Raw genomic sequence first — 11,024 nt, forward strand, 5'->3', positions numbered from 1 at the left:
TAAACCTAATGTTTTTAATAGGTATTGTGTTATTGAAGTGGTATACGACATGCTGAAGTCACGTTCAACCTATAAATTACAGTATATATATGTAAGACACTATAGAACGTTATCCAGATTGACTTTTTCTATTTGGACTACAACTACCACAATTCTAATCGATAGCTTGGTCTTGGTACTTCCGGGTTATACGTGCTTGAGTTCCCCGCCTTTTGAGTATAGAAGCAGTATTGTGAAGACGTCGCCTTCACAATAATATCACTGACGTGGTTTCATTTCAGACAGTTTTTCGAGCTTCTCGGAGACTTTTCCTGAACATGGAGTTACCTTTTCACATTTGAGGCCGCTTTTACCAACAAGTAGTCGGTCATGTTGCTACCGTCTGACGTCGCTCGGCTTGTTTTGGGTAAGTCTGGTCGTCCATAGCAGACGAGTAGCTGTGGGGTTAGCCAGCAATGACAGTCGAGTGTAAATGGGTAGCTTTAGTCTCACAGCCTTAACGGTTGATTGGGCTGCAGTTGGAGGGTAACTGTTACTGCTGACTAAGGTGCTACTAATGTCCTTCCGCTAGGGTACCTCCAAGAAGAGGGGCTGTCAGCTACAAGCCAAGCTTTCATTCATGAGAGCCCCAACCTGAAAGAGTATGCCGAGCACACCACAGGAGATGGGACTATTCCTGCTTGCGTTTTTGTAAGTGTGCCTTCCTCCCTCTTGTAAGCCGCCTCCACAGCCTGAACTGTCATGATGGCAGCTGACTGCATTTATGTTTAATCTTTCCTCACACAGTCCATCTTTGGGAAGAGCCTGACAACCATTTTAAATGAGTACGTAGCTGCTAAAACAAAAGGTAAGCCATCCAGAGGATGTCTTTAGTATTTTATAACCGATTATTGTTCATATGTCATGGTTTTGTTGCTGATGATTACTCATATTTTCAACAGAGTCTTGTCATGAGGTTCCCGTCGTGATGACTTCATTGTGGAAAAAGCTGGATTTTACACTCAACCAGATTAAGTAATGAGCTTCACTAATAATTGTGTGATAGCATAGGATGCATTGGGCTGATTTTGAAAAATGATTTCATATTGTTTTCTATTGTTGATTGGTATGTTGTTGTGAGACGAATCATGAACATCTGCTGCTGTGTTTCTCAATGCTAAAACTTGGTGCAGTGAATTAATATGTGAATATTTTTCTGCATCTTTCCTTAGGTCATTGCAGAATTCCCCTGCTATATCAGCATGTCAGAGAAGTAAGTTTGTCAGGTTGTTTGTTGTTATGTAATGGGCTAATACGTGGTGATGTAGCCGAAAGCATCAGGTTTAATGCATTGATGCATTTATGTAGAAATATACCTATAACGTAGGAACAGAAACTGTTTGAAAAGGGACTTCCCTAATCATGAGCTTATTGTGATTATAGTTGCCTGTTCCTAAAACCTCAGGAACTGGCATGTTACCCAATTAACTTCTGAATTGTCTATACATCAAATTGGGAAATTGGCACCATGATTACTTACAGTTGTCAAACAGTGCCTCAGCGTTCAGGTTTTATATGTAACCTATTTACTTATCAGCTTCTGTGTGTTGCAGCACGTTCACGTGTTGGATTGGCAAACATGGCTAGACAGCGGGTCCTTGCCGTGGCTTCTGCGGGTGGTGTTGTCTGTTCATCGGTTTCTGAGACGAGCACCATCATCAGCCCAGCGCACACCTCCCACAGCATGCTTGCCCACTCCACCCCAGTGTGCTACAGTGGTCTGAACAGCAGACCAGCATCTGGCAGTGGCACAAGCCAGCATATTCATGACAGCAGCCGATTAATGACTACACCCAGTCAGTAATATAACACACAACTGAGTACAAATGCTAAAGTAAAGTAATGCTAAGATCACAGCTTTTTAAGGAGATAGCAACGCTCTATGAGCTCATTATTCATTTAATGCACACATACTAACTAAGTATTAAATGTAGTTTTTAATAATAAATATTCAAACTTGTTCATTACAGGGGATTCACCCGTGCAGATCATTGTTTCAGAGCATCGGCTAAATCCAGGCCCAATGTCTCCTGGTCGAAGGAAATGGTAAGAATAGTTGTTAATGCTTTACTATAGGTGTTATTACATAAACATCTGTCCAGAGTGCTAAAGACAGACTAATCTAAAGTGGATGGAAAAATTAGCTTTCATTGTACACAAATTGTGCATGGACCTTGCTGTTACAATGACTTTACAGTACCACTGAATAAACCTTTCGCATTGCAGAAAATGTGACTAATGATTGCAGAAACAACAAACATGTACTTGGTGTGTTGCATAATCCAGAATGTTAATGATTCAGTAGCTTTTCTTGCTAAGGATTCGTCAAACTTCACAGGGTGTTTACCGTAAAATGAGAGTTGTGATCCTGAGCACAAAAAAAATACATCAGGTGGGGATTGTGTTGATTCAGTTCTGACCAATCTAGAAGGATTAGTGATCCTTCTGAACTGTGGATGGAGAGGACATCAGATGCCATGTCATAAACTAATTGGTCCTTTGGCTGGTTGAGCTAAAAAAAATGCTGATTGTAGTGAATTTCACATGACATTAATCAGTCACAAGACTGTGTCACTGTTTATCTAAATGACTCAATATCAGTATGTTGTTTCTTAATGTGTGTACACACTGGAAGCAGTCCGCAGTGATATAGCCATCAGAGACCATAGAAGGTGATATTTGGTGACTTCAAGGCACTGCGACGAAAAGAACATGCTTTTGATGCAAAGTGGGCAGGACCGCCGATAGCCATGTGTACTCAACCTGGAATGTTGTCTGTGCTGGGTCACCCCAACTTGATTGATTAATTAGATCTTCAGCATGTGATATTTCTGTTTAACGGTGAGTTTATTGTGCTGTTATTGTTATTCCCATGGTTTGTTTAAAATGTTTTTCTGTTGTCTTCAGGGACACCCCCAGGAAGAGAAGTGGTGCTCTGAGTGGCTCCAGTGCCCCTGGCAGATCTGCTACACCTGCTGGCAGCAGCAGTGCAGAACCCCAACCTGAAGAGGTTGTTGATGAAAACTTCCCTGTAAGTGTGTCAGTAATGCTAGGTTTCCTAATCACAGAGACAAGTTAAAGACTACACTTCAATCACATATTAACAAATCCACTGACATTGTTGTTTAAAACCTTGTTGATCTGCTGAATGGTCATATATCACTATGTGTCTCTAGATACAAAGAAAAATTACTTTATTGCATCAGAAATGACATACTCTCTGTTTCATCTCACTCTTTACAGCAGCTTGTGATACAAAACGCACGTGACAAGATACTGGGTGACAGGTCATTACAAGAGAAGCTTGCTGAAAACATCAACAAAATCCTTGCAAAGTAATTAACGCAACAGGACTCTTCATTTTGTTTGCACTTGGATGTATTGTGCACAGTTTTTGATAATGACTGTGCTGTTTCCTACTCTGTTTCATCACTACTATCAGTGAGCCAGTGCCCCAAACATCAAAGGGTTCTTCAAGTACAGTGGAGACAGACCAGTCTATAGATGAAATACTAGGATTACAGGTGATTTTTTTTTTTTTTTTTTTTCCCTAAAATTTAGCTTGTAGTGTTTTCACTTTTTCTGTGTAATTTACCAGTATTCACTCACGTATACAGGGGGAAATTCATATGAGTGACGACGCCATCCATGACATTTTGGAGCAAACTGAGTCCGACCCAGCTTTTCAGGCTCTCTTTGACCTCTTTGACTGCAGTAACTATGACCTCATTTACTTTAATGTCTTTTCCTTTAAATAATGGTTCACAACTGTCTGTAACAGTTTAACTAAAGAACTATTGTAAGACTTTTTATAAATTTATGTTTGCAGATAAAACTAAATTCACAGATGGAGAAGCAGGAGATGGCGATACGAGCAGTAGTCCAGAAGAGACCGATATTGCTGGACCTACATCTTCAATCAGACTCCTTCAAAATATTGATTCAGGTAGTCTGTCATAATCTAAACGTTGAAAAGGCAGCATAAATGCCTACAGGAAGTCTGGAAGGGGCTTAAAGGTGTAAGGCTTAAGCTTCTTGAGCTTCTAACAGTTGGTAAACTGTGTAAAACAAAGTCAAAAATTGAAAAGTACGTATAATTATTCCTAATTTAAGAACTGAAATGAACTGGAGGAAAATACTAGCCATGACAAAGAGGTGGAGTGCACTTTCAGACAATCTCTCCTGCAAGACGTTCATGGTGTTGTTGAGAATGGTGGGGAAAAAGAGAGTGGTTGTCAGCTGGTTACAGGAACAGCCCTGCCACTTGGACTTCATAAAACCTGGAAACATCAATAATGAAATTATAGTAAAAATCCAAAAGTTTTTCGAAGTGTAAATAACTTTCTATGAGAGGTCGAGCATTTTATCATTTCTGCTAACAATGGAGACAAATGAATAGTTGAACTCTGTTTCTATTTTCAGGTGCCACACACAGTGATTCACCTGCTTCAGATACAACACCAATGACGGTGAAGACGAAACCTGGGCAAGAGCGAAAGACAAGAAAGTCCGCTCCTCCAACACTGTTAAAGAAAACAGTTCTTGGTCCCAATGGCAGATCATCCAGGATTGAAAACAGTTCAGCCAGACTGATAGTGAGTCAAGGGGATCCCCGAGGTGTCTCAAGTGCTCCAACAAACTCAAACAGAAAAGAAAAAGATCCAATTTTCACTAACACTGTCAATGAAACACCAATGGATATTGATGAACCACTGAATACACCTCCCCCTCCTCCTTTGGACAGTTTGGCCACTCAGGAGCCTCCCACAAAGGACAGCACTTCTGTCTCACCTGTCTTTGGTGAATCTTCCACAGTCCCCTCGCCAGTGGACTCTGGTGCTTTTCCTGAGCCAGAGGAAACATCGGCCTCAAATATGAACAACCAAAAAGAACCTAAACAATCACAAGAGTTTAAAGATCAACCTGGTGCAGCCGGAGCATCATCTTTGCCTCCCGAACAAGCTCAGCTGAACATCACTCCAGCGCCCGCCGCTGACCTACCTCAAATATTAGTCTCAAACAGTGGAGGAGATACTCTACCAGTGTCTACTTTCTCAGTAATATCAAAATCTGTCTTAAAAACGTCCTCTTCTACAGATGCTACAGCTTCAGCAGCCTCACCCTCATCTGCTTTTATTGCTGCCCCATCTACTGCAACACCTGCCGCACCAACGTGTGCTTCTACCTCTGCGAGTCCAAGAGCTGCACATGCCTCATTCACAGCTGCCTCACCCGCATCCTCGTCCTCCTCCTGTGCCCCCATTGCCCCTCCTCCTGCAGCTTCAGTTGCAACAACAGCTGATCTGTTAACCACAAGCATCCCAAACACGGCTGCAACAGACTCCAGTAATGTCATGTCTTTGAAAATAATCATAAGTGATAACCAGGATGAAGGTTCTTCCAGTGACACAGCCTTAAACCAGGCAATTTCCAGCATTTCTGGAGACAAGATTCCCACCATTTACGTTTCCTCCCCAGCTAAGTCGGTAGGATGCCCTGAAACTCCAAAGGCCAACATGGATGAGGTGGCGCAGGCAGTTAGTGGATTACAAAGGTCTGAGGCATTTGCTAGTCCTCTGAGCAGCAAGGCTGGAGCAGTAACTGCATCTCCACTAACTGGGACGTCACAGGCCCAGCAGAGCTATATAATTCAACTACCCCTGGATGCCACTAACCCTGCCATCCAAGGAGCCAGCTATTTCCTTGTAACAGAGCCCCAATCTACCGAAGCTGAAGGCAGACAGGTGGTGCTGCCTGCTGGTGTCTCAAACGGACAGCCTTTGCCCACAAATCAATATGCAGTGACAACACCAACTCGCTCTACAAGTTACTCCACTGGTAAGAGACAGAAGGCTGCAAAACTGACATAATTTTCCACATTATTGCACTGATTACAGTCCAAAATATTGAAAGTAAAGTTTTTCTGGCAGAAAATTGCAGGGACATTGTGGTTAAGCATAGTTTTTGTTTGCTTGTTTGTTTGTTTGCTTGTTTGATTTTGAGTTATTAATGGCAACAAGGCATGTCCCCATGTTTAATCCTTTTCCTTCACTTTCAATAACTTTCTCAGTATCATAATTATCAGACAATGACATCTGTGCTCCTGTTTGAAGGGTCAGCACTCGTCCTGCCATCACCCGTGAAGCCCATGATGCTTCCTGTTTCTGTTGTAGGACCGAATCCTGTGGGGAAAGTGCAGATGGTGTCCAGTCAAGTAAGATCATTTTATTGTTAGTCGGAGCATGTGGTTTGCGGTTAAAAGCATTTCCTTTCTTACCATTTTAACCAGAATGATGGAGTGAGAAAAGCTTTATCTGTTTATTTATTTTTTGAGACACTTTCAGACCAAATTGGCCACTAAGTAGGGATGGGTATCGTTTAGGTTTTATCCGATACCAGTACCAAACCGGTACTTTTGAAACGGTGCCGGTGCTTAAACGGTGCTCGAGCCGGTGCTTAAAGAATGAAGAACACACACTTTGTCCAAAAACCTCTCATGTTTAGCTGTTTTTTTTTTGTAAAAAAATAACAATCTTAGCCTTTTCTGCAGCTATAGGGCATATATGGCATCACTCTTGGCTGGAAGCAGTGCTTAAACAATGGAAAAAATACAAACTTTGTCCAAAAACCTCTCATGTTTAGCTGTTTCCCACTTTTTCTTTGGTCATTTTAGCCTTTTTGGCCAGGGTGAAGGGAGTATCTGCCATCAAACAAGAAGACAGCCGCATGTAACTACTACGGTGTTTGCTAGTTCACCTTACATGCATTGATGTAATAACGTGGTTAGCGTACTCAACGTAAATTACACACGAACAACATTAAGCTACTCACGCAGAGAAGAATGGCTGCTGCTGCTGCCATCATCATCCGTCATCATTTCTGCTACACTGGCAGGGCCAGGGGCCAGGACTCTACTCTTCGGGTTCTTGGGGGATGTTGCTAACTCCGGGTCCGATAACAGGCACCACACCCGCAGCAGATGTGCACGGTGTGAGGTCTCGCAGCAAGCTATCAAATACGGTGCATTTCTCGGCTTTTAAAAAAACGCTATGTGTCGCCAGGTGTTTCATCAGATTCGAGGAGTTACCTCCTTTGCACAGTATCAGCTTAAAGCACTTGTTGCAGGCTGCTGAGTTTGCATCTTTTGCTGTGAAGTACAGCCAGACTTTTGACCGCTTCGCCTTGGGCATTTTTAATCTGTAGCTCTGCTCTAAAAGAACGTGCGTATTCTGGGCCCGCCTACTACGCTTGCAAAGGTAAAATGATTGGCTAGAATCCAAAGTGTATGACATCTCAGGAAAAAAAAGCACCGAAATGTGCGCTGCTTTTCGGTTTGGTTACTACCGTTTATGTCAGAACCGGATACCGGTACCCATCCCTACCACTAAGTAAACAAAACTGTCCAAACTTTGCCACTCTCAGGTCAATGTGTTAACTTTATCTTATGTGCAATGCAAACTGGTAAATAAAATGTATTATACATTGTATTTCAAAAGGATAAACATACTCTAACCTTTACATACTGTTCATATTCTATGCTAGTATGGCTTGGGTCAGTTTTGACCCAGTCAAGTGTCTGTTCAGTTTTGAATTGGAGATCTGTTTTATTATTGTTTATCCAAGACTTTCTGTAAGTAAGACATTCTGCTTCTGCTTTTTCACATGTAAACCACATTAACCCATTCATTGTTACATTTACAGCTTGTTGCCATACAGAATCCTGTATCAGTAGAGCAGACAGAAACTGTCCCGTCCAAAACTCCCACCGTCGCAAGCAAACAACCTGCAGCTGCTGGTAAGTTAGAGGTTAACCTGCTTCTCCAAGGTGAAGATGTATACTGGCTAAAAATTACATGGTATCCCTTTTTGAATGCATCTTTGCTCTGCATAATGTTTTAATTTCACGGCCTCATTTCTCTAACTTCCAGGCACTGAGAAAAATCTGGGCAGTCAAGTGGTTCAACCTGTATCAGCTGGAAACACAGACCAGCAGGATGCAGCAAAAGGTGCCAGTCACAGGAGAATTTTATGTTTTGACCCTTCTGCAGACGTTCAACCACAAACTGCTAAAACGACTACAACCAGCACAGCCATGACTGCAAGTACATCCCCATCACCATCTATCCAGCAGACTGAGAAAACTAATACAGAGTCAGTTGTTCGAACAAGACCAACTATCCTGGGTGGCAACAAACCCAAGAGGAGGGTAGAAACTGTCAGATGTTTAGCAAGTCCGCAGGCTGGAGTAAGCTTAGTGAAGGAGCCCTTTTCTTTACAACAGTACCAGAAAGATTCTGCTAAAAAGAGCTCTCGCAAGCAGGATCATAACACCCACAAGCAGGAGTCTCAAAGTGCCAGTACCAGCAGTGCTGATGCTTCAAAAGTTGAGGCTGGAAAAAAGTCAGAATCAGAAAAAAGATCAAAATCTGTTGAGAGGAAATGCAGTCAGGATGCACATAAAGATAACTCAAAACCTAAGAATTCGCATAACTCCAGGTCAGAGTCTGATTCTGCACTGAAATCAGGAAGTAGGAAGGACAAAGAGGAAAGCAGCAGGAAAGAATCTGCAGAGAAGGTGCCTTTGAAACCACGTGAGGGACGTACAGAAAAGAAGACTCCCTCTCAGGAAATGCCAAATGTCACAGCTAACAAGGAGAATGAAATGAAGGGTAGCATGCAAGAGCAACAACAGCAATCAGCAGCTTCATCCTCAGCATCAAGAGACTTGAGCCCTCCAGCCGTCACTCAGCCGGCATCTCAGAGTCAGTCCAAAGTTACAAAAACACCGTCTAAAACCAGTTCTCTGGCTAAACAGGCAGCTGAGATGCTTCAGGACATTCAAGGGCTCAAATCTCCCTCAAATCCAAACAAAGTGCTTGGAGCAAGCAGTTCAGACCTTCCTGGAACCGGCAGTAAGCAGGAAGCACCTGCTGATTGTCCCAGGACTCCTCAACAAAATGGAAAGGGTAAAGACGGAGAGGGTACTCCAAAGCATTTAATGCCTCCCAACACCCCAGATGTACCTGGCTGCAGCCCTGCCAGTGAAGCCGGCAGTGAAAACAGCATTAACATGGCTGCTCACACACTCATGATTCTTTCACGTGCTGCCATCGCCAGGACAGGCAGTCCACTGAAGGACAGTTTGCGTCAGGAGGAAATAGGAGAAAAGACGCCTACTAGCTCAAAGAACTCAAAGAAACGCAAGCAACCTATTTCAGCATCCAGCCCCCCTCCAAAGAAAGAGTCAAAACGATCTCCCACCAAAAAGAAAGACCGGGTAAGTACAGCAGCATGGTTTTTGTCCACTCTCTTTTTTCCTCTTTATTTTGTATTCAACTCTTTTGTGTTTTGTTTTGTGTAGTGATTATCAAAGGTGTGTGGACACCAGATGAACTTCCATTGTGTATCAGTCCTTTTTACGGTGTTTATTATTTATTTATGGTCTCAACAAGAACCTAATCTAATTTACTAAATAAAGTACACTTTGTTATTGCCCAAGTACTTCATGGTCTCTTCAAAACATGCCTATTTGGTACGATATACACTTGCAGTATGATGAAGGTGGAATGAGGTGCTTGGGCAAGTACACAGCCAGTTAACTGGGTCCTAACATCCTGGCATCCTGTGCGATTGCCGGTCTTGCCTGTTGGCAAGCTATGTGACTGTTTTGAAAGCGTGACAAAGTTTCTTGCCAAATATGAGGACCACTCAAAGAATCTTGACACTGCACATCTTTGGATCCTCCAGCATTAAACTTGCAAAGTGTAAAGTAGATGTTGAGTTGTTAAGAAAAGCAAAGCAAGTAAAGACAAACACATATACATGAAGGGAGATGTTTGATACCTAGTTCTGTCATAAAACTCTTATTTATTGCTTTCATTTTATTTGCAGGAAAGGAAGAAAATTATAGATTATTTCCCTGAAGACTTGGATGTGGATAAGTTCCTGTCTTCACTTCACTATGATGAATGAAACCGGACACACCAACAGGAAAGGACTGTCGTAACTTGTGTTACAATCCAGAAATGGAACAAGCCACCTGATAACACAGTACATCTGGTTCCTGTTAATAACTTTGCCTGAGACATTAAAGTTGAAATGGATTTTTCAAAAAGTGTGGGAATTTTGGCAAACCCTCTTTCCTCCAGTGAAGGTGACATGGCTCATGATCATGTTGCAACAGTAGCAAAGCAACCATTGCACTTTCGATTTTTTATGCTTTGTACTCAGTAATGAACATGAGGACATAGATTTACATTCTGACTTCTGTTGTGGAACAGTTTTGATTTTGGGCACTTTGACAGAGTGGGTGTGTGTTGTTAATGGTCGACTCAAAGAATTGCCTTGGTCAATATTTGACTCCTTTGATAAATACCGACCTATTTGACATCTGACAGGTCGGTATCTAAAATTACACTTTGGAATATGTTTCTAGCAGAAAATTTTAAAAACACTGAAGTATAGCTCCTGTTTTTGAGTTGAGAAACATTTTATTTGAAAAATAAAAAACTAATGTGAATATAAGTTTTAGTAGCATATACATGTATATTTCTTTTTTTTTCAGAATCAGATGCTTTGTTGAAGCTGTTCAGATTTGTATACTTGGCTTCATTTTAATAAAACAAAGAAAATCATGTTTGTTCTTTTGTCTACATTTAAAGCCATACTTACTAAGTCTCTATAAAGACTAAAAGAACAAGTTTTTTGTCCAGTGTGAATGTTGTGTGAAGGCTGGGACAACACACACCACAGGATGATTAGGAAATCTGGAGCTCTGGAAAGTACAAGGTTTGCATCTCATACAAACATCAGTAACTTCAGAATTTTTTGTCAGTGTTGTCCTTCAATGGCTGAAAATGTTGAGGAAATCCTTCAAGGATGCTTGTGTCACATTTGAAACCTGATGGCCACAACCTCAGGCAGACAGACTGATTTGTAGATTCTACTGGTGCCAATGACGTTTAGGTGTACCGCATGACTCAAGG

At 41.9% G+C, this 11,024-nt stretch overlaps 1 protein-coding gene across 2 annotated transcripts; it reads left to right on the forward strand.

Moving 5' to 3' along the window:
- The first annotated feature begins 188 nt into the window (after window positions 1-188).
- On the forward strand, window positions 189-10,673 carry npat (nuclear protein, ataxia-telangiectasia locus). Of its 2 annotated transcripts, none has more exons than XM_031752678.2 (17): window positions 189-406; window positions 572-690; window positions 787-847; window positions 942-1,014; window positions 1,212-1,252; window positions 1,593-1,835; window positions 2,010-2,085; window positions 2,947-3,070; window positions 3,283-3,374; window positions 3,482-3,563; window positions 3,657-3,753; window positions 3,869-3,985; window positions 4,462-5,877; window positions 6,153-6,253; window positions 7,741-7,834; window positions 7,968-9,316; window positions 9,931-10,673. In XM_031752678.2, the coding sequence occupies exons 1-17, from the start codon at window positions 370-372 to the stop codon at window positions 10,009-10,011; spliced, it is 4,203 nt and encodes a 1,400-aa protein (XP_031608538.1). In that variant the 5' UTR covers window positions 189-369; the 3' UTR covers window positions 10,012-10,673. The 2 variants fall into 2 exon arrangements, with proteins under 2 accessions (XP_031608538.1, XP_031608539.1); XM_031752679.2 differs by having other exon boundaries at window positions 3,286-3,374.
- Window positions 10,674-11,024: the final 351 nt, after the last annotated feature.

Source organism: Oreochromis aureus, linkage group 14, assembly GCF_013358895.1.
Source record: "Oreochromis aureus strain Israel breed Guangdong linkage group 14, ZZ_aureus, whole genome shotgun sequence".
NCBI lineage: Eukaryota > Metazoa > Chordata > Actinopteri > Cichliformes > Cichlidae > Oreochromis > Oreochromis aureus.